Consider the following 24,804-nt stretch of genomic DNA (forward strand, 5'->3'; position numbering starts at 1 on the left):
AATGACAAAGGAAACATAAAATTAAGAATAAATCTATTTTTAGGGACTTCCCTGGTGGTCCAGTGGCTAAGACTCTGTGTTCTCAATGCAGGGGGCCCGGGTTCGATCCCTGGTCAGGAAACTAGATTCTACATGCCACATTAAAGATCCCGCGTGTCGCCACTAAAGATCCCGCATGTGACAATGAAGATCCTGAGTGCCACAACTAAGACCCGGCGCAGCCAAATAAATAAGTGTGTGTGTGTATATATATATATATATATATATATATATATAAATGATAATCTATTTTTAAAATCCGGAAAATGGGGATGGATGTCATCAGTCAAAAAAAAATTTTTTTTTGCATAATTTCTGGAAGAGATGTGACAGGATCAAATTTACAGAAAAATCAAATTTAGCCAGAGTTGAGAAACCAAAACCTAATTGGGCCACAGTGGGAAATGCTGGACACGGGAAGGATCTGACAAAAAACCCCCAATTCAGAAGTGAGTGACTGAGAACAGAGGCAGGCACTCACTGAGCTGGCGGGTCGGGTGAGGAAAGGGTTGTGGAATGCTGAGTTTCTAGCGCAGCTTGAAGAAAGAAAAGAGGAAGGGTATTTTGGGATCAGCTGTGAAGTTCTCCAACTGCAGGGCAACTCTTTCCCCACTTCCTCAATTAAGAAGGGTCCACCCAGCCTATTGTCCTGTTATCAGCCAAGCACACACACAGGAAGCCTGCCCAAGAGCAATTCCAAGGATCTACTCTCCATCCTCTCCTTACCGCATCCCATTCCAACCCTAACCACTGCAGCCAGGCAAAGGCTGACTGCAGAGTCTGTGCGCTGCTTACGCGCACATATGTACGTTTATACGCAAACACAGGTACGCATGGCCACGCAAATACATGCCCCACAGGAGGCCCAAGAGCAAGTCTCATTACTTGGGGGTGGGCAACAGCATGTGTCTCCCCAAGAGGGCAGAAGCAGCAGCCCACTTGTGCAGCCCAGAAGGTCAGTGCACTCCCGTCTGAAGGGGGTCAGCTCCTGCCCTAAGCCAGGATCACCATCTTGGACATCACAATCTGAAAGCAGGTCCAAAAACATGATCGCTAAAACAAACATAAGTGAGATTAAATTTAAATTAAATAGAAAAGTAGAAATAGTGGAATGGAATGAAATTAAAAATAAATCCATCATTCAGAAGATCAAATCAAGGAATTCCCTCAACATAAAGAATGAAAATATAACCTGATAAAATGAGTCCAGAAAAAGTGAAGACCCAAAAAGGAGAGATTAAAATCCAAATATCCACAAGTCCTTTCTCCTAAAAAAGAGAATAAAGAATAAAAAAGCGGGCTTCCCTGGTGGCGCGGTGGTTGAGAGTCCGCCTGCCGATGCAGGGGACACGGGTTCGTGCCCCGGTCCGGGAGGATCCCATGTGCCGCGGAGCGGCTGGGCCCGTGAGCCATGGCCGCTGAGCCTGCGCGTCCGGAGCCTGTGCTCCGCGGCGGGAGAGGCCACGACAGTGAGCGGCCCACGTACCAAAAAAAAAAAAAAAAGAATAAAAAAGGATGTAGACAAAGTGGTAAAATTGAAAGGGTTTAAAGCAGAAATACCTAAGAAAAATATATACCTAAATACAAGCAGGCTGGTAAATTTCTCAATTTAAGAAGAAAACTCTAGGGATATGTGGAAGATTGGGTACAGAAGAAAAAGAATCACTGGCACAGGCTTCTCATCTGGGACTGTAGGCACTGAACTAACAGAAACAAAGGAATACTAGAGGGTCATTAAAAAAAAAGGAAGGGAGTGGAGGGGAAGGGAGTGGAGGGGAAGGGAGTGGAGGGAAAGGGAGGGGAGAGGGAGGAAGAGCTTTATGTACCATATGGAATGATCTCCAAGATCTATGACTGTGTACAGCAAGGTACAAGACTCTGTGTACGGTATGCTGACATCTGACTTTTAAAAGAATTACATGTATGCACTTTCATATTTACGCATAACATCTACCTCTAGAAAGTTTCTCCAGAAACTGGTAACACTGGTTGCTTCTGGGGAGGGAAACCTGCTGCCAGAGGAAGGGAAATGATGGGGCCTGGGCAAATGGGAGACTTTTCACCAGATAAAATTTTGTATCTTCTGAATTTTGTGCCATGTGAATGCACTGGCCACACCAAACACCAAAAAATTTTCAATCTCTCTCTCTCTCATACGCGCGCGCACACACACACTCAAAAATTTAAGTAAAAAAGACAAGCCCCAGAATGGGAGAAAATACAATATACATATCTGATGAGCACTTGTATCCAGAATATATCAAAAACTCTTAATAAGGATATATGTGGTATATACATACAGTGGAATGTTATTCGGCCTTAAAATAGAAAATTCTGCCGTTTGCAACAACATGGATGAACGTGGAGGACATTATGCGAAGTGAAATAAGCCAGTCACAAAAGGACAAATACTGCATGATTCCACTTATCTGAAGAATCTAAAATAGTCCATGTCATAGAAGCAAAGCGTACAAAGGTGATTGCCAGGGGATGGGGAAGGGGAAGATGGTTTGGGGGCGGGGGTATTAGTCAAAGGGTACAAAGTTTCAACTATGCAAAATGAGTAAGTCCTAGAGATCTAATGTATATAGCACAGGGTCCATAGTTAACAATACTGTATCGTATACAGTACTTTAAGTTTTGCTAAGAGGGTACATCTTATCACAAACCGTAACGATATTAGTAATAATAATATAAAGACGGTAGGAGGAAACTTTTGGACGTGAGGGATATGTTTATGGCACAGACTGTGGTGATGGTTTCAACAGATGCATACTTATCTCCAAACTCATCAAGTTGTATACATTAAACATATACAGCTTTTTGTATGTCAATCATACCTAAAGTGATTTTTTCACCTTACTGAAGAATATTTAAGTAATTCAGTATAGATATTACATTCAATATATAGATAGATACGTATATATCTCAGTGAGAAAAACAACCCAATAAAAATAGGCAAAAGGGGCTTCCCTGGTGGCGCAGTGGTTGAGAGTCCGCCTGCCAATGCAGGGGACACGGGTTCGTGCCCCGGTCCGGGAGGATCCCACATGTCGCGGAGCGGCTGGGCCCGTGAGCCATGGCTGCTGAGCCTGCGCATCCGGAGTCTGTGCTCCGCAACGGGAGAGGCCACAACAGTGAGAGGCCCACGTACCGCAAAAAAAAAAAAAAAGAAAAAAAAATAGGCAAAAGATTTGAAGATACTTCACAAAAGATATACAAATGGGCAATTAGCATGCGAATATAGGTTCAACATCATTAGTAACCATGTAAAAGAAAATTAAAACCACAATGAGATACTACTACACATCCACTAGAACTGATCAAACAATACCAAGTCTTGGCAAAGATATGGAAAAAAAACTCTCGTATACTGCAACTCCACTATTAGGTATTTACCCAAGAGAAATGAAAACATGTCAACTAAAGACATGTACATGAATGTTCACAGCAGCTTTATTTGTGTCTAAGAATTTGTCCATTCCATCTAAGTCATACAATTTACTGACAGAATTGTTTGCAGTACTCCTTTATAACCCTTCATTATTTCTGTAAGGTCAGTAATGTCTACCCTTTCACTTCTCATTTTAGTAATTCGAATCTTCTCTTTTCTTGGTCGATTCAGCTAAAGGTCTGTCAATTTTGATTTTTTCAATGAATGAAATTTTGGTCCTATTAATTTTCTCTACTGTTTTTCTATCCTCTATTTCATTAATTTCCACTCTAATCTTTAGTTCCTTCCTTCTGCTTGCTTTAAGTTTAGTTTACTCTCCTTTGTTCAGCGTAGTAGCTTAATTTGTAATAGCCCAAAGCTGGGAACAACCTACATGTTCATTAATGAGTGAACAAACAAATATTGATATATTCATTCAATTAATGAATGAATATACTCAATATTTTTTCAAAAAAGAACAAACTATGGATATAGCAACAATAAAAATGTTGAGTGAAAGAAACTAGACACAAAGAATATAGATTTTATGATTCCAATTATACAAAATTCTAGAAAATGCAAACATAGTGACAGAAAGTAGATTAGTGATTGCCTAGGCCAACGGTGGAGCAAAGTATGGACTACAAAAGTGCATGAAAACTTTTGTAGGTGATGTTCTGTATCTGGATTGTGAGAGTGGTTTCAAATCAGGAACTCAAAACTCAGTAATTTCACTAAAACCTAGAAGGGGAAGTAAAAGCAAGCCCAAGGTCTCTCCTGGTTCTGGAGAAAGTTACAGATACTAATTAAATCTCGACTATGGTAGAAAAATATAATTATAAACATTAGTCAAATAGAAACAGGACATAGAAATTGGAAGAAAATAAAATTGAACAAAGCACACCCAGATCAACATAACCAGAGTCAGGAAATGGAGAAAATGAGAAAAAAAAAAAAAGCATAATAGACAGAAAATAAAGACTAAAACTAAAATTCCACATAAAACATTAGCAAACTGAACCCAAGACTAAGTAGGACTTATCCTAAGTATAAATGTAAGTAATTTCAGTATTAAGAAATTAATTTAATTAAATGATAATTTCCATAGATGCTGAGAAGGCATTTTATTAAACCTGAATTCCATTCCTAAATTTTTTTAAATTAGTAAGCTATGAATAAAAAAAAAAACTTTCTTGACAAGAAAACAACAGCAAACATATCTAATAAGAAAATACTCAAATACCCTTCAACAAGGAACAAGAATGCTCTCAATATTTTAAGAATTTCCATAGGTCTTGGCCAATGTAATAAAATGAAAAAAAATACATTTTTGAAAAGAAGCAGTGAGTTGCAAAATATTTGATTCTCTGGATTTCTAAGTAGAAAATAACTGAAAAATTATTCAAAATGTGTTAGGAATTCAGTAAGGTGGCTAATGCATGATAACATTACAAAAATAAATAGCTTCCCTATATACTGGCAGTAAGAAACTGCAAACAAGAGTAACTTTTATTTCAGAACTTTATCTTTTAATCTTGGGGCAGAGGAAGAGAAACTGGAACCTGAAAAGTCCCGAAATGCAATGGTCTGTCCAAAGGGGATTTAGCTAGAAGCACCTAGAACAGTGCCAGGCACTTGATAAATATTTGACGAATAAATGAATGGAATATGAGCTTCCTGATTAGGTCTGGTTCCTCTTATCTACTTCCTTTGGGAGGGAATTCTGTTTTCTTGCCAGTTGAAACAGACCTTTCTTTTCAAGGTATATAGCTCACATATCAGAAAGATTCCTCTTTTCCTTTTTTAGCATCATGTTGAATGAGCCAAGAGTAATTTACTTACTCAAATAAAATGAAAATCCAATAAAGGAGAGGAAGTGAAAATATCTACCATAATCAAATCACAGTAATAATCAGATCAACGGTAATGTAAACATAACATGATTGTAAATGTTTATTGTGGCCTGTTTATTTTTGTTAAAGCTATCCATAATCTGGCCTTGAACTGTAGAAAATAAGCCTAGAGCTGACTCAAGATTTTCTTTCCCACAATTTATGGATTCTTTCTGCAGAACTGGGTCTGTTTCTTCTTCCTTTTTCTGTTCAGTCTTATAAAAATCCTTAACTATACAACCTTGCTATATTCTAGGAAGCATTTTTCCTTTCTTTCATCTACTATGTTCTGAATGTTAACACACCACATGATGCACCTATGCTTACCATCGGTACCTATCAAAAACAGGCAAGGAATCTTCGTAGTCATCTAAAATATGTTGTTCAGATCAGTTATGAGAATCAGTTATGAGAATCAGTTACGAGAAGAGCTTTGGGGGCCTACTATGCATAATCTCATTATGTTATCAGAACAACCTTATTAGGTAGGTACTACTAGAATTCCCATTTTATTGACAGGATAACAGAGGTTCAGGGCAGGTAAATGACTGCCCAGCCAGTAAGTGACTGTATTAGGACTCCCTTGGTTGAGTCTGAAAGCTCCACTTTTTCCTACTCAGCTGTGTCTGCTTCAAACCTACAACATTAACCTCTCTAAGGCAGCAGTTCTAAATTACTTTACATAGCGTACCTCCTTGATTTGGAACCAGAGGGAGCAAATAAACTTTATTCCTTCTGCTGCTGGCAACATTGTTTCTCATGATGGACAGATCCTCTACCCATTTCCTGCAATATCATAAACCTATATAATACATGAAGTTTCCTTGATTCATGAAGAAGTCAACAGCAAGACTTATTCTATCAGTTTCATCATAACTTAAACACAAAGAAAGTTTAAAATGGACAGTGTCGTAATCTTGTTGGCTTTAAATAAGTAGCCAACCTGCCGAGGTCAACACCTGAAAACATACTCACCTGTGTGATACCAAAACTGGTTTATGCAAAATGCAACCGCTGCTTCTACAACTTATAATCTTGGAACACTGCGATGTGTCTTTAATAAATGTTACCCTTTTCCACTCACATGTCCAAGAGAAGAATGCTTTGAGGAAAAACAAAAAACAGGGGCTACCTTCTTCTTCAGAGTCAAGTTGAAAGTGGAGAGGTGACCGTTTTGCTCAAACCTCGGCACTTGAGATTTGCTTAGAAATCTGTAGATGCACGCTAGCCCCAAATCTGGATCTCATTCAATCTAAAAGTCTGAACAGTCCAGTCTAAACTACTATATAAAAGACTACCTAGGTTACTCAAAAAGCTCCACAGGTACCTACAATAATGTGCCGAGCCTCCCAGTAGACCAGGGGAGGAGAATTTGGTTACATCGAAAGACTCAAGTCAACTGCACCGTCTTAGAAAGAGCTGTCCGTCTATCCCTAACATAACCACCTCCTAACACCACGTCTTCCACGTCCACGTGTTTGAAAGTTGGCCGCCCCTCTCTCTAGGAAGCTGCAATGAAGCCCAGAACCCCTCACCAGGATAAGGATTGCCATGAAGAAAACTGGGAGGAAGAAGAACTGACGTCACTGGGCTGAAAACACCTCATTCTCTTTCATGGAGACAGGCAAGGTCCACGGCAGTCCTTTGGTCAGGGAGGGCAGAGGCAAGAGCATGAAATGAGGGTTGGACGAAGTCTGGCCAACTGGTGAAACAAGGGAAGGTCTTGCCCCTCCTCAGTGACTTGAACCAGGAAAGAAAAGAATTTCTTAATTCTTAACTCAGGGGAAAAACAGATAGTTCAAAATATTGACTGACCATCAGGAGAGAAGGGAAAAAGCTCACTCTGAGCCAGTATTCACCTGTATTTGATCAGAACAGATTAAAGACTACAGAAGAGCATTCTCTCTTCTAGCCCCTCAGTAACAGTTTAGCTCTGTCCTCTTTAGGTTTTGAGTGGTTATGACTCAGTTTCCAGGCAGGGACAACATACACATCCTACCCCACAGGACTACAAGTGACAGCCCCATTTTTCTTGTTTGCCTATTTGAAATTTAATTGGAGTTAGGGGTTAGTCAACTTTTTCCTTTTTAATCAATATCAACTATTACTAACCAAATTAGGGAGCGAGGAGGAGGGCTCTTTCTCTCTAATTTGGTCAGAGTCTCCAAGGAAGGAAGGCTACATTCTCAAAGGGTCAGAAAATTACCCTTTTCAGAGGCAATGGTGCATCCTTCCAAGGCTAGTGTACACATTCACACCTGCACTCTTACACACACACACACTTACAAATGATAGCAAACTACACATGGCTTGTACTTTTTCTTTTTTTTACTTACTATATCTTGCCATTATTTCATATCAATATATACAGGGGCTGCCATATATATATATTTTTTTTTGCGGTACGTGGGCCTCTCACTGTTGTGGCCTCTCCCGTTGCAGAGCACAGGCTCCGGACGCGCAGGCTCAGCGGCCATGGCTCACGGGCCCAGCCGCTCCGCGGCATGTGGGATCCTCCCGGACCGGGGCATGAACCCGTGTCCCCTGCATCGGCAGGCGGACTCTCAAGCACTGCGCCACCAGGGAAGCCCTGCCATATTCTTTTTAATACTACATTTTTTAAATGACCCTAGTTATAAAACTAGCTCCCCACTGATACCTATTTAGGCTCCTTCTTACCTTTTGCCATTAAAACTAATATTGCAACAAATACTCTTGTACATGTCATTTAGCTCATGTCCATTTACTGACTCAGCAAATATTTGGGTACCCACCCCATCCTAGGCTTTGTTCGTACACTGACATTACAGCAATAAGCAATCAGATAGAGCCCCTGCCCTCAAGGAGTTTATAGCACAGTGTAGGAGATATACATGTCTGATGGCGCATTCCCCCTGAGTGAATCAGAAAATTCTTCTAAGGCAACTGATCTCAACCTTGGCTGCATGTTAGAATCACCTGGAAAAGCCTTTTTACAAAATACTGCTCCCTGGGCCATCCTAGCTTCATTATATCCAAATTTCTTGAGGTGGGCCCTAGGCATCAGCATCCTCTAACAGGTCCTCAGATGATGTGAGTACTTAGCTAAACTCAATAACCTTGTTCTAAAACAGTGCTTCTCTATTTTTAATGCGCATACAATGACTTAGGGATCACGTCAAAATGCATATTCTGATTCAGTAGGTCTAGAATTAGGCCTGAGATTCTGTATTTCCAACAAGCTCCCAGGTGATGCTAATGCCACTGGTCCATGGACCACACCTTGAATAGCAAAGGTCTATGGCAATAGCAGGGGGCAGCTGGAAAGGCACACAGAGGACAAAAGCTCAGCAAAGGTGGGCAAGCAAGAATTCACATGACATGCCAGGCAGCTCATGAGTAAAAATCCTTTGGCAGGGACATAACTTCCTAGGAGAGGATCATAGAGGTAAATAGGTACCTGATCACAGAAGGCCAGACTAAGGACTCAGACCATTACTGTGTAAGCAATGGAAAGGTCTCCAAAGGGAAGGTCTTGCCGCAGGTCTCCAAAGAGGGGAATGACACATACAATATTTTAGGAAGGTGAATTCTGGCTACAGTGTTCAGAATAAAATAGATTGGGGAGGAGGGACCTGACTGACTCAAAGCAGGAAAGCCAGTTAGATAATCATACATCTTGATTAGGATATTCACAATGACAATGGAAATGAAGACAGACATTAAAGCACAGTGATGTTTATATACAAAAGTGGGATATTTAAAAGGGGAGGTGAAGAAAGCCATGGTTTTTAAATACTCTCACCATGGAGTGATTATAAGGTGCTAAAAACAAGAATCACAGAAATACTTGGAAAGATGGGTTTAAAGCTAGAAATCCTAAGCCCTGCTGCAGTAGTAAAGTCCATCCAGAGATGGTACATAAGGAACTAGCAAAGGCCAGGAACCATGGCTGGGTGGGCTCACAGTTAGAGCTCAGGAAAAAAAAGAGGAGGGTCCAGAGAAGCAGGGGCAGACCAGGGGAGGGTCAAGAGAGGAGAGAACCAATTCATTCAGTGAATGAAGCATCTGCTATGTGCCAGGCACTGGGCTGGGGAATATAGCAGTGAACAGAGTAAGACCCTGAGAAAAAAGACAGGGAAAAAAGCATTGAGGGGAAGTTGGTTAATGATGTCAGTCAAGGAAAATGAGCACTGAACCAAAGGTCTGGAAACCTGGGTCCTAACCTCAGCTCTAGCTGGGTTACCCTGATCTGATAAATCACTTCTCTCCCTGGGCCACAGTTTCCTCCATTGTAAAAAGAGGGTCTTGGAGGTAGTGACCACCAAGCCCTCTGCAGCTCTAAAGGCCTGGGATGCTACAGCAGAAGAACAGCCGCTGCAGTTCTCCGTGAGCCGTGAGTGGTAGAGGCAGGACCTGGCCCATGGGGCTCGATGCTGAGGCAAGAGGAGGCAGATGGCAAGGCAGATGGAAGCGGTGCACAAAGACCGCTCATCCAAGGAGCCTGGCAGTGACGGGAGAGTGAGCAGGCAGAAGGCAGCAAGCCTTGGGAAACTTCTCTCACAAGGGAGACTGGTTACAGTGAGGAGTAAGAGGCTGAAAAAAACAAACTGAGATGAGGGAAGAAACACAGCCTAAGATACAGAAGGGGCTGGTTTCATTTCCCTTGGCCTGAAACTGTGCTTTGCATAAGAAATGCAACCTACAGTGTCTAATGCATGTAAGCACTGGAAAGAGTGGGAAGCAGGTTTGGAAAAGGATGCCAATTTGTAGCAGTGGTGGTGGTGAAGAGAGTGGGCTCTAAAGTTGAACAAACCCAAGTTCAAATCCCAGCCCCACTCTCATCTAGCTCTGTGACCTTGAACAAGTTACTTCACCTTTCAAAGCCTACATTTCCCCAGCTGTCAAAGGGGAAGGAGACAGTAACTTGGGGAGTGCTTCAAGATGATGCAGTACAGCTCCCAACCAAAGGAAGTGCTCCCCAAAGGTTCACAAGGATCTTGTGAACACACGTTACTATTATCTCTGGGTAAAGGTGAGGATAACTGAGGGGACATATGCTGGACACCCTCGATGGGGAAGAAATCAGAACAAAAGGAAAAGAGAAGAGAAGCAACAGTTAGGGAAATGACAACAGTCCCAAGCGCATGTTAAACATGAAAGGCTGGGCATACAGGAGACCGTGTTAAGATGCTAGAATGTTGACAGGGGATGGAGTGTTCCAGGCAAGCCCCACAGTCAACCCAGACTGGAGAATCAAGCCTTGGGGACCCCAACTCACTACAACACACCCTCAGGATGGTAGCAGTCCTGACCCAGAACACCAAGATGGGTAAGAGGTGATTTTAACAGGACCTGGAAACCAGTACCTCCGAAGGATATACTCAGGGCCAGCTTCACGAGGATCCTATATTCAGAAGGGTTCCATACTGGGTTTACTGCTCTGCTGTCACTATCATGAAATTCTTAATAATTTTTTTAACAGGGGGATAAGAATTTTAATTTTGCACTGGGTCCCACAAATTACATGGCCAATCTTGGATTCAAATTCAAATTCTCACTCATATCCCAACATTGACCCTTGTTGGGTCAAGACCTCCTTCCAACGTGCTTCACTCAAAAATGTCTTTAATGCTAATAAATCACTCTGATTACCCCCATGGCATTCTGCACATACCCCTGTCATCATGTTAAACAGCAATGACTCACTTGTATTTCTTTGTCTCCCTTCCTTGGGTAGCTAAAAGGTAAGGCCATCTGTTCATCTGTGTATCTCCTGAGCATGGCACAGAGAGGCTCATATAAATGTTTGAGAAATGAAAAAAAAAAAGTCCAAGTGTCCTTCACAATTGCTGATGCAAGTCATGAAATAAACAAGATGTACTGGACCGGACAGTGCAGAAAATGCCTGCTATATCACATTTTTGCAGCACAGATGCTGACGCAGCAACATGATAATAAGCCCAGTTCCTGAGAACATACCTCTGCTCGAATTAAATAGCCCAAAAGGAGGTCTAGGTTTCCATTTTTGCAATAAAACAACTACTCCACAACCATTTTTATTCTAATTACAGTAAGACATCTTTCGCCTGGAATGTCTGAGACCTGACCTGTCCCAGGCTAATGTTATTTCCAAAATGTAGATATCTTAACTCCCAAGGAACAAAATGCCTCACACAGCACATAGTACAGAGAAGTCACTCAAGCACATGTACAAAATTCACGTTAGCACTTCAAGTATTAACACGGTTTATCGATTCTAGTTAGAAATTAGATTTAAAAGTATATACACCTTCAAAGGGTAAAGAACAGTCTTTTCAGCAAGTAATACTGGGAAAATTGGATATCCACACACAAAAGAATGAAATTGGACCCTCATCTTACACCATATACAAAAATTAACTCAAAATGGATTAAAGACCTAAACCTAAGACCCAAAACTATAAAACTTCTAGAAGAAAGCATAGGGCGAAAAGCTTCATGACACTGGACTTGGCAGTGATTTCTTGGATATGACACTAAAAACACAGGCAACGAAAGCAAAAACAGACAAATGGGACTATATCACACTTAAAAACTTCTGTGCAAAGGACACAATCAAGAGAGTTAAAAGGTAAACTACGGAATGGGACAAAACATTTGCAAATCATATATCTGATAAGGGGTTAATATCCAGAATATGAAAAGAACTCCTACAACTCAACAATAAAAAAAAAAATCAAATAATCTGATTTTAAAATGAGCAAAGGACTTGAATAGACATTTCTCCAAAGACGGTACACAAATAGCCAACAAGCATATGAAAAGATGCTCAGCATCCCTAATCTTCAGAGAAACACAAATCAAAACCACAGTGAGATACAACCTCATACCCATTAGGATGGCCGCTATCAAAAGAATAGAAAATAGCAAGCGTTGGTGAGGAGGCAGAGGAATCGGAATCCTCGTGCGCTGTTGATGTGACTGTAAAATGGTGCAGTCACTATAGAAAACAGTATGGAAGTTCCTCAAAAATTTAAAAACAGAATTACCATATGGTCCAGTTTTTATATATAAACATTTGGGTTTATATGTCCAAAAAAATTGAAAACAGGATCTCAGAGAGATATTTGCACATCCATGTCCACTGCAGCATTAGTTACAATAGCCAAGAGGTAGAAGCAACCTAAATGTCCATCAATAGATAACTGATTTAAAAAAAAATGGTATATACATACAACGGAATATTTTTCAGTTTTAAAAGAGGATATCCTGGGGGGCTTCCCTGGTGGCACAGTAGTTGAGAATCTGTCTGCCAATGCAGGGGAGATGGGTTCAGTCCCAGGTCCAGGAAGATCCCACGTGCTGCAGAGCAACAAAGCCCGCGCGCCACAACTACTGAGCCTGCACTTGAGAGCCCATGAGCCACAACTATTGAAGCCTGTGCGTCTGGAGCCTGTACTCTGCAACAAGAGAGGCCGCGACAGTGAGAGGCCCGCACACCGCGATGAAGAGTGGCCCCCGCTCGCCACAACTAGAGAAAGCCCACGCGCAGCAACGAAAACCCAACACAGCCAAAAATAAATTAATTAATTTAAAAAAATTAGGCTAAGTGCAAGGAGCCAGACACAAAAGGCCACATATTCTATGATCCCATTTTTATGAAATACCCAGAATAGGCAAATTCATAGAGAGCAAAAGCAGATTAGTGACCGCCAGGGGCTGAGAGCGGGGAAAATGGAGCGTCTGCTACTGAGTATCAAGTGTCTTTTGGGGCTGACAAAAGCCCTCTGGAATTACATAATGGCGGCAGTCCTACAATCTTGTGAATATACTAAAAATCACTACATTGTATGTTTTTAAAAGGTGGATTTTATGGTATGTGCGTATGGTATTGCTTAAAGTAGTGTAAGATTCCTACTGTTTGCAAACAAGACTCCTGACCAGTACACCCCTGAATCCAGGAGGTCAAAGCCCCTGTGAAACTGCCTCCCCTCACCCTCCACACCTGCAAACTGACACTGCCAAGCTTTGGCACAGGCTGGGTCTTCTGCTCTAGTTACTCCTCCTGCCTTGTCCATTTGGGAAATATCTACTTTTTCACTCCCCGGCTCAAATATCATCTCCTTTGGAAAAGCCACCACCCGCCTGAGCACAGTCACTCCTTGCCCCACTCCCTACATGTTGTTTCCATAATAACCGTGCAGATGTCATGGGTGTCCACCTATCCCCTCTCACTGGCCAGTTCAGTGCCCACTGGCCTGACTTCCACGCCAGCACCCGCACTTCTTGGCCCAACTGCTCCCCCGGCTGCTCAAGCACTTTCCACCCATGGGGCAGGCTGGAAAGTGCTTGGGAATTAATGCCCAAACACCCCATCCATGGGGCGCTCAACCAATGACTGACAAGGGCTGCTGTTTGAAGACCCCAGGTCGCTCACTGGGGTGGGGATGACCGAGGTACGTGTTCTGTACAGGCTCCCAGAGGTCCCAGTTATTGCTTCTAAGGCAATAACAACACCTAGCATTTTCATAGTACTTACTGTGTGCCAGACACTATTCTAAACACTCATTTAAGGGACTTCCCTGGTGGTCCAGGGGCTAAGACTCCGTGCTCCCAACGCAGGGGGCCCAGGTTCAATCCCTGGTCAAGGAACTAGATCCCGCATGCCACAACTGAAAGATCCCACATGTGGCAATGAAGATCCCATGTGCCACAACTAAGACCCGGCACAGCCAAATCAATAAATAAACATTAAAAAAACAAAACAACAAAAAAACCCACTCATTTAATCTTCAGAACACCACTGCGAAATAATCCAAAATTTAACTAGGGAGACACTGAGGCATTACCAGGTTAAGAAACTTGCCCAAGGCCTCAGAACTAGTAAATATATCTAGCATTTTTCAGATTCTATTGCAACCATCTGGATATACGTCTCTCTTCTGCACCGGACAATGACCCTCTCAAGAGAGTACTTTTTTTTATCTTTCTCAACTTCCCCAGCATCCAGCACAGAGCCAGGCATGCAGCAGACATTCAAGAGATTCAAGTTTTGGAAAGTGCCTGCACTCTGCCGCCCAAACATGCCGTGTGCTTTTCCCGCCTCTGTGCCTTTTCTCAAACAGGACCCCTGAAACACCTTTTCTGCATGTACCTCTTGCCCTTGTCTCCTCCTACCCCCAACACACACACACACACACACACACACACACACACACACACACACACACACACACACACACACACACACACACACACACACACACGACAATAATTCCTGATCCCTGCCCTGTGGCAGCCAAAATGAGGAATTCTGCTGGGCAAGGCAAACAGGAGAGAGCATATGACCCCCTCTAGAATCTAGTAAACAACCCCAATTGCTCATACATGAACTACTGCACCTTTGCCAAGCTGTTATTTATGTACTTATTTTGAGAGACTCTCATCTGCCTTCTTCCCGGTAACCTCCACTAACCCCCAGCTCTTCCCTGTCCTAAAGACCTTCCCTCAACCCTGCTTTTTCCCCAAGCTACCACCCTTCTCACTACAAACTGCTACGACCTCTCGCCTTACATCTGATTGCTAATATTCACTTTGTTTAAATTCTGACCTCAACCTCTACATCTTCCACTCCCATCTCTCTTTGGATCTGCTGGGGTCACACGTTTATATAATACAGAAGAGCTCCCAGGAGGCAGCATGTGTGCTAAGCCTTGAAGTCTGAGTGGGCTTTCAACGGCAGTGTCCAGACGAACTCTGACCCAACTCCTGACTTTACGCTGCATTCTAGTCATCTTTACACTTGCTCACACTTGCTCCCCAATCTGTGTTCCCCCTCTCAGTGAGGGCACCAGTCGGCACCCGTCTCCTAGACTAGAAAACCAGTCATCCCCACTGTACCAAAACTAGTCTCCTTTACATTTTCTGTTCTTTGTTCTTCCAGGCGACAACTTCAACCTAAACCAAACCGACACATTTCTAACTTACCTCTTTCACTGCCAGTCTCTTCCCGTCCCAAGCACTGATCACACATTCCTCTGCTCAAAAACCCTCTACGGCTGGCTCCTGCCTAAAGAATAAAAGCTAACCTCCACATCAGAGCATTCGGAGCAGTCACAGCCTCCTCCTGCTGTGTCCTCCCACCTCCTCTCTCACTAATCCCCACCTCTGGACTCTCCAAACCCACTCCCAACACATGACCCGACCCAGGGCAACCCCAGCAGGCACAAGTCTTTTCCATCTCAGGAGCTTTGCTCAAGCTGCCCCCCTGGCCCATGACGCCTTCCCCACCCGGCACCTGAAAGCCTCCTCAAACTTCAAGGACCTGGTGAAAACACACCTCTGCCACCAAAGCTGATCTGCAGATAATACACTCTGAGAGTGGGGCTGACCAATAGGAACTAAGCACCCTCCTCTTAACCATCCCAAAGTAAAACTTGATTTTCACTTAACATTTTAAGGTCGATGTATTGGTCTTTTTTTTTTTTTTAAGTTTCAAGTGACAAATCAAATCAAATTGGATAGTATAAACAAAAGGGCATTCATGACCTCCTGTAACCAGGATGCCCGCTGAGCAGCAGTGCCAGCTTCAGGTGCAGCTGGCACAGGTGGATCCGGGATTCAAGGGATCTTCAGGGCCTGTCGCCCTCTTTTTCTCCAGCTCCACATTCTTCTCTGGCTTCATTCTTAAGCAGGCACTCTCCACATCACAAGAAACAAAGGCTCACAATCTAACAAAAAGAGAGATTCTTTCCCCCAGCAGCCATCTGAGCAAATCTCTTTTTGGCTATTTGACTCTGCTAGGGTCACATGTCCACCAAGGAAGCTATCTGGGCCAACGGATGATACAGGTGAAAGACCAAAAGCAGGAGGAGGAGAGAAGCCAGGGTGCTTCTCCCCTACCCCAACCCCTCCTCTCTGGTTCAGATAGCATCCCTGGCCTTAGCTGCTTCCTCTCCAGGGCTCCCTCCGCCTGAGGTCCCTGCTCTTGTTGAGCAGCCCTGCCATGGTCTAGTTCCCACAGAAGCTCCTGGATTCTTCTAATCTCACCTCCTCCCATTGACCCCCCCCAGCCCTGAGGGTGACTGCAGTTTCCTGCTATCGCTACTCTCTGGGTTACCTCCCTGTCCTCTGCTTGACTTCACATGTTTCCCAGCACCTATGTAGCTAATTCCCTGTATTAAGTCTCTCAGTTTGAAAAACCCACAGTGGTTTTTATCTCCTGACCAGACCACAGATGATACTGAAATTGACAAAGAATAGGCAACAATGTACAAAGAAAATGTGGAGAGGTCAGTATCAGGGAATAACCACCACCTTCTCACAGTTATTAAAGGCTCACTATGCATCAGGCACTACTCTAAGTATGAACGCAATGGATCTTCAATATCAACCCTGTGATGTAGGTACTTCTGTTATCCCCTTTTCACAGAGGAGGAAACTGAGGCTCAGAGAAGTTAAATAATTTACTGTCACAAAGACTGTAAGTAGTGGAGCTGGGATTAAAATCCAGACGACCTGGCTCCAGAGTGCACGCGCTAAAACACAAATCCCAGCGAGGAGAGTTTCAAGCAGTGGGTTACTCAACAGGATCAAGTGCTACCTACCGAGAGGTCAGGGAAGACAAGGATGTGAAGCGTCTACTGGATTTAGCAATAAGGAAGTCACGAGGGACCTTGAGTAGTAAAGCCAGAAACCAGACAGCAGTAGGCTGAGAAGTAAGCCAGAGGTTAGGAAGTAGAGACAAGAAGCGCAAACCTTTCTTTCAAAAGGTGAAGAAGAGTCAGAAAATAGGGCATGAGATGGAGGAGAAGGAAGCATCACAACAGTTTTCTTTACTTGGTTTGTTTTAGAAATGAGAGCACCTTGCGCATGTTGAAACATTAATGGGAATGCAGAAACAGACCCACAGACACAGAAAACAAACTTATGGTCAGCAAAGGGGAAAGGGGCAGGGGGAGGGATAAGTTAGGTTGGGATCGAAATACACACTAGTATATATATAAAGGAGATAACCAACAAGGACCTACTGTATAGCACAGGTGACTATACTCAGTATTTTGTAATAACTTACAAGGGAAAAGAATCTGAAATATTTATATATATCGTATATATACATCAGGTGTACAGCAAAGTGATTCAGTTTTATACTGATATATATATAACTGAATCACTTTGCTGTACACCTGAAACTAATACATTGTTAATCAACTATACTTCAATTTAAAAATTTAAAAAAAAAATTGATGGGAATGAGCCAGTTGATAGTCTGAAGACACAGGAGTGACAGCAGGGTCTCTAGAGGCCAGAGGGGGCAGGCCACATACTCCAGGATCAGCCTTAGCAAACGGGGGCAAAGAACGGGCGGCCACAGATTCTGATCATTTTGAGTTTGGTGAAAGTTCTTTTACGGTGGCTTCTATCTTCTCTAAGGTAGAAAGTGAGGCCATCAGCAGAACGGGGTGGGGGGTAGGGGCGTGGAAGGTGTGAGGAGCAGAGCAAAGCTTCAGATCAGCCACGGTACAGAGTGGGAGCCTCTGTGGAAAGGAAGGATGGCCCATGGGACCTCCCTAGCAGACCAGTGGTTAAGACTCTGCACTTCCAACGCAGGGGGCGCGGGCAACTGGTCGGGGAACTAGGATCCCACATTAAAAAAAAAAAAAAGAAAGAAAGGATGGCTCAGCACCACCGAGGCCCCAACTGTGCTTGGAAGCTGTGAGGTTACACTGGCAGCAACTCTCAAGGCACCTCCACACCTGAAGTGCAGGCAAAAGACAGGAACAAATGGAATGACCCAAGCTGGATGTAAAAGGAGCGCAAGGGAACTGCGTAAAGGACAGTGGCAGGAGCAACTGACAAGTTAAGCCGTGGAATCTAAAGGAGGCAGGTGAAAACAAGGGGTCAGGGAACAGGTGTAGGCAGTTCTCACTGACTGGGAGGAGGGCACTGCAAGATGAGAGCTTTGTAATGGCATTACTTCAGGGCAGGAACAGTTGTAGGTATTATAATGCAGGGATGTGGCCGGGGGAGAGGGCAAATGAACTGGAAAAAAGGGAAAGGTGACTAGATAAAAGGTCAAGAAACTGATAGTTTTAGAGAGCTGGACAGAGTCCCCTGAAGTAAAGGCATGATTTGAGAAGACAGTTAGTTGGGGGGTTTCAAGATTTTAATGAACAAGAGAAACAGGGAAGTTACAAAGTGACAGCAAAGAAGGCAGTGGAAGGTCTGTAATGGACATCTGTGAAACAACAGATGCTGGTCCAACATTCATTCGTTCCTCCTCCTTCTAGGAGGAGCATCCTGACTTTGCTTTGGAAACCACCTCCTTCCTCCCCAGGCACAGAGAGGGCTTCCAAAATGCTGGTAAGAGTCTATGCCTTAACTTTATGTGTGTTCATTTTATTATTCTTTAAACTGTACAGATACATTTTATTAATACAGATGCATTTCTATACTTCACATATTTATATTTCACAGTTAAAACATACACACAAAAACTTCCCTTCTCCACCCTCCAAAGATAAGGACCTGGTCCAGGCCTTGGGCAGTCAGAGTTACAAAGACTGGCTTCAGCACCTGACCCAATTTAGGCCCAGGAGACACTAGCCCAGAGCTTTTGCTGGAATTATCAAGAAAGAGGTGCTCTCTTTCTGCTGGAGTTGCAAAGTTATATCCCTTCACCGGCTTGAGAACAGAGCTAACACAGAGAGGAGAAAGCAGAGTCAAGAGATGAAAAGTGACAGACTCCCAGCATCATTTGAATACCTAGTTCCAGCCACTCCAGAAGCCAAAATACCTGGGGCTTTTCAACATGAGCCAATAGATTTTTTTCTTTTCTTCAGCCAGGTTGCATTTGATTTATGTGTTTTTGACGGAAAAGAAACCTAATTCAGTGGAATAGTCAAATAAAGGATTCTCAATTCAACAGCCTGTGTGATCCTTTCAACACATAAATCACACCCTCCTTCTGCTCAAGTCCCTGCAATGGCGCTCAAAGTAAAGGCCAAAGTTCCCAGAGTGGCCCCAGACTATGTGGCCCCCTTCCTCCCAGCCCTTGGCCAAGGACTCCCCATTGCTCACTCTGCCCCAACCACACTGGCTTCTAGGGTAGTCCCCGTCACCGCGGGCAGGAGCTGCCAGGCCTCTGCTTTGGCCACTTCTTCCACCAGGACACTCCTCCAGACATCCACTCGCCAACTGCCTCACCTCCTTCAAGTCTTTGCTCAAATCTCAAGTTCTCAGTAGCGTCTAACTGAAGCTGCCTCCCTTCAGCCAGTGATCCTGAACACTCCCTTCCCCCCAACTTTTTCTTCCTTTCACAGCATTTATTACATAAAATAGTACGTACTCACTAAAATATACCCAATGAGGGCAGGGGTTTTCAACTGGTGCATTTGAGTTCCTAAAATAGTGCCTGGCTCGTAGGAGGCCCTCAAATATTTGCTGAGTGAGTAAATACAATGACATGAGCCTCAGAGGGGCAGCACTTGATCGTTAAAAGGCAGTGGAGAGGACTTCCCTGGTGGTGCAGTGGTTCAGAATCCACCTGCCAATGCAGGGGACACGGGTTCGAGCCCTGGTCCAGGAAGATCCCACATGCCGCAGAGCAACGAAGCCCATGCGCCGCAACTACTGAGCCTGCGCTCTAGAGCCCGTGAGCCACAACTACTGAGCCCACGTGCCACAACTACTGAAGACTAGAGCCCGTGCTCTGCAACAAGAGAAGCCACCGCAATGAGAAGCATGTGCACCGCAACGAAGAGTAGCCCCCGCTCGCCGCAAATGCAAATAGAGAAAGCCCGCGAACAGCAACAAAGACCCAACACGGCCAAAAAAAAAAAAAAAAAAGGCAGTGGAGAGAAAGGACACTACTGACCCGCATCTCCTGAACCTGAAATAAGTGGAGTGTAGGAGGAAAAGACACCTCCATTTTGAAGACTTCAGGGGAAGCAGTGACTTAAGGGGGCAGGAGGTAGGTGGAAGAGTTCAGTGAAGAGACTGAGGATGTGGGTAGAGGTGTTAACCACAGGTGGGGCTTGAGAGGGCTTGGTGTCAGGCTTTGGGAGGTACACAGGAGTTAGAGGCTGAGTCAGGGGAGAAGCAAGCCCACAGTGGTTTGCAGATGAAAGCAAAAAAAGACAGAAAGGGCCAAGTGGTGTATTTACATTTCAGGTGGAGATGAAAGATACAGGGCTAGAAGGCCTGGGGAGTTCAGCCAGCGTCAAAAGAATTCCTAGCAACCCTTGGTAGATAGAAAAGATTCTTCCCTTCACACCATGGTTTGAATGGTTTTCAATTTTGTGGATGAAGAGGCCATGACATTTGGTCTTCTCCTCCTTCCCAGAACCCCAGAGGCCACTGAGAAGTGTCCGCTGGACCGAGACGAAAGGCTTTCCTGTTCGTGGCACCTCAGCAATTCCCCTCTGCATAATACAATAACCCTGCACTATGAGCAGCCTGTCAAACCCTCAGAACTGACTCTGAATCAGGCATCCAGGATCACAACCCCAAGGTCCATTGTAAAAGGCAAGAAGACACAGGCTTCTTTTCAAAGACAGACCATAGCACTCAATGCTCCTACCTCCCCTCCGGTGAACCCCACACTTCCTGGGCAAGAGAAAGAGCAAAGGGAAGGCTTCCTTCCACTGGTCCTGACTCACCTCTGTTGCTTGGTAGCTTCTCTCTGCAGAAATTTCTCCAGAGTTACGAGAACATATGTGTATGCCAAGATTCAAGGAAAATGTTACTCCCAGTCAGAGGAAGAAATTATCCTGCCCTCTAAGGAAAAGTGGCTAACTATAAATCAGGCCTTTGGGAGTCATGTCATTTTGATGCTCCTCGCAGCTCTAAGGAGACTTATTAAATATTCAATAATTAATAATAATGCCTTCAAGACCATCTCTCTCATGGAACTGTCCCTGTGAAGGAAGCCAGAAGTAATTAGACTTAGGCTCGACTTCCTGTCCACCAACTAGATCTCAGGGATACAGGGCATCTGTCCTCCCAGTACTTAGTAGCAAAATGCCCACACTTCTGCATCAGGTGTCCTCCAAGAATGGATCATTAAGCAGATATTTAAAAGAGCCATCTGTAGCAGGCAGCTTCCAAGATACCTCGATGATTCCCGCTTCCTGGTATTATTCATACCTTCTTCCCAGGTTGTACCAGTGATGGCCAGTGTGACCAACAGAATACGGCAGAGATATGTCGCTTCCGAGACTAGATTACACAGGACTGTGGTTTGAGTCTTGGGATCTCTCCATCTCTTGGATCACTTGCTCTGGGGGAAAGCAGTTGCCACCTCAAGAAGCCCTATGGAGAGGAACTAAGGCCTGCCAACAGCCGAGAGAGTGAGCTTGGAAGAGGACGTACCCCCAACCCAGTCTTCAGTGATTGCAGCCCTAGTCAAAGTTTGAATGCAAGCTCATGAAAGACTTGAGTCAGAACCACCCAGATTTAAGCTGCTTGCAGATTTCTGGCCCACAGACACTATTTTCAGATGCTAAATGTTGCAGTAATTGGTTACACAGCGATATATAATTAATTCACTATCCTACACAGACCTGAGAAAAAAATTAAAAGTTTAACCTCAATTCCTATCCTACATGCACATAGGACCAAGTTCTCTGTACATAAGAAAGCAAATTGGGCTTCCCTGGTGGCGCAGTGGTTGAGAGTCCGCCTGCCGATGCAGGGTACACGGGTTCGTGCCCCGGTCCGGGAAGATCCCACATGCCACGGAGCGGCTGGGCCCGTGAGCCATGGCCACTGAGCCTGCGCGTCCGGAGCCTGTGCTCCGCAACGGGAGAGGCCACAACAGTGAGAGGCCCACATACCGCAAAACAAAAACAAAAACAAAGAAAGCAAATTATTCATTCAACAATTACTTATTGAGTGTCAAATATGGGCAAGGTATTTCCAAGCGACTCAAGCCTTCATATAGTCTATAATCTTCTATAAAATAAAGAGAAATACTTACAAAGACACACACACACACACACACACACACACACACAGCTGCTCAATCCATTGGTTTTATTAGCTTTTTAAAGTTTACTTGCTACTAATGCTTTGCCTCCCCCCCCCCAACTTGCCCCACTCTTTGCTTTCACGAACCCTCTTGGGAAGGTACATCAATTCCCACTTCCTGGCTAATTTGACTGCTTAGGGCACTCACACTCATTTTTACTGTACCACATGCCCTCCCATCTAAGGGGGAAGAAATTTGGGTCTCCTGATTCCATTCGGTATTGGGACAAGGAGCCCTTCACTTAGTATTTTACTAAGAGGCATTCACTTAGTATTTACACCTGATCACAGGTGTGGAGAACAATTCTAATTTCTGCAATTATTGACTAAGTGGCAACAGCAGCGCTGATACAATCAGCTCAAGTCCTGATCACAGCTGAAGTGGCAACGGGGGGGAGGGGGGGAAGGGAGATGCCGCCCCTAACCCCTCACTGTCTCTCAAAGCAGCAGGAGGGTCATATGCTGCTCTAAGAAAATAAGGAGCCCCCCCTCTATGCAAAAAAGGTCAAAGGGCGACCTTTCTTCCCTTCAGCCACAAAACCAGCCTCTGCCAAACCTAAACAGCGTGGGAGACAGTGAGAGGTAAATGGAGCCCCAGACAGAAAACCCCAGGGCCACTCTACTCCCGCTGCCGGCTGGGGTCGGAGTCAGGTGACTCCTCAGGGCACAAAGCAAACCTAAACAAAGATCACTGCCCCCATGACAGACAGGGGTAAGAAGCCTCTGGCAGTAAGACCACGGAAAACCATTAACTCTTGCTTCTTTGCAGTCGCAGCAAACTGGAGGAGCTACAAGTGACTCGGCAGCTCAGTCTTCAGAGATGCACCTGGAGGAACCGGGACCCCATCCCAGGACACAGGCTCTGAGCACTGCACGCACGCCTCCAGCCACAGCGGGCAGGCGGGACCCCTCCCCACCAGCTGTCACTGGCCTCGCGACCAGCCGGGCAAGCCCGTCCCCTCTGGCCGCTCCGCCAGCGGCTGCGACCCTGAGGGGGCGGTAGGGAGGAGACGCTTTTTCCCCAAGGCTCTGGGGCGAGGGCAAGCCTGTCCCCCGGAAAGGGGCGCCAGAGTGGGCGCGGCCCGGTGCCCAGCGGGGACCAGATCCAGATCCCTCATCCCGCTCGGGAGCGAAACGAACCTCCCAGTCCCCAGCCCCGCGCGCCCCACCTTGTCGCCGAAGCTGCGGGCCGTCAGCAGGTCTGGGCTGGGCGTGCTGTCGCCGCCCACGGCCTCCTCGCTGCTGGAGCCGGCCAGCGGGTGCGGCATGTCGCGCAGGGACTGGGGCCCAGTGGACGGCAGGGCCTTGGGGGGCCCGCCCGACATGGCGCGCACGGCTCGGGACGCGCCGCCGCCGCTTCCTCCTGCAGCCCGCCGCGGCGGGCTTCCCCAGAGCGCGGGCCAAGGCCCCGCTCGGCCGCAGCTCGGTCGGAGGCCCAGCACCAGCCGGGCTGGGAGCCACCGCCACCCGCCGGCTCGCGTATGCCCGCGCCGGGCTGCGCTGGGCTGGGCCGGACTGCTCCGCTCCGCTCCACTCCGCTCCGCGCCGGAGCCCGCAGCGGACCCGCTCGCACCTTAGCCAGGGCGCCGAGCCCGCCCCGCCACGCCGCCCAGCCCGCTCGCCGCCCCGCCCCCGCGGCCCCCGGCAGCCCACGGAGGGGGAGGGGGCGGGGAGAGCGGGGGAGGGGGAGGGGGGAGGCGGGCAGCTCCGCCCTCTCCCGCCGTCCCGCAGGAAGTGCGCCCTCGGCCCTCCGCCGCTGTCCACCGAGAGTCCAAGCTCGCCTCCTGGCCCGTTGGGGGCTGCGTGCAGACCCCGGAGCTAATGTTTAACGGAAATCAGAGGTGGAAAAAGACGTTGGAGGATCCTGTTCCATTCCACCCGCGTTTACTGCTGCGCCCAGGGGCAGCCACGCTTGGGGCTGGGGGCTTTAGGACACGCACGTGCGTCGGGATCTTCTGGCCTCTGAAATAACCCAGGATAAGAGGAATTATGACACATTTTATAAGAGTGGCGTAAAAAGGTTATGAGGCTCCCAGGAGATAGAGACATCAGGCGGGGAACCTAGAAGGAAATTCAAAGACGCAGTGTGGAGTTTCTTCAAATGCACGCTGAGATCCCATGCCATCTTGCTTCTGCAGTTCACCGGGTTTATGTAAGGTTAAACCTCAGAAGAGTGAGCATCAGTAAATAAAGAGGGAGTGCTACACATGATCTATGACTCTTTAACTCACACCTTGACCAAACTGCCGTTTGAAAGAATCGTGAGGTTCCCGTTTTTATTTTTCATGCTTCTGTGCTTCCTTTCCAAGTCTCTGGCTGAGCTGGATTCTGAGCTTTATTTGCTAGCAGAATGGAGATAGTCAAGGCGTTACTTGGCTATTTGAGGGTGGAAGTTCACCTCTTTTTTCCACCTTAGCTGGCTTCACAGCTTCTGTGCTCAGGGCCAAGTCA

At 45.6% G+C, this 24,804-nt stretch overlaps 1 protein-coding gene across 2 annotated transcripts in view; it reads right to left on the reverse strand.

Moving 5' to 3' along the window:
• The window catches only part of SNX30 (sorting nexin family member 30), a 105,767-nt gene extending 81,832 nt beyond the window's left edge, over positions 1–23,935 (reverse strand). For both annotated transcript variants that reach the window (XM_060300612.1, XM_060300613.1), the window contains exon 1: positions 23,523–23,935. In XM_060300612.1, the coding sequence (XP_060156595.1) occupies positions 23,523–23,678 (156 nt within the window). In that variant the 5' untranslated portion in view covers positions 23,679–23,935. The remainder of the gene's footprint in view (positions 1–23,522) is intronic.
• Positions 23,936–24,804: the final 869 nt, after the last annotated feature.

This window comes from Globicephala melas, chromosome 6, assembly GCF_963455315.2.
Source record: "Globicephala melas chromosome 6, mGloMel1.2, whole genome shotgun sequence".
NCBI lineage: Eukaryota > Metazoa > Chordata > Mammalia > Artiodactyla > Delphinidae > Globicephala > Globicephala melas.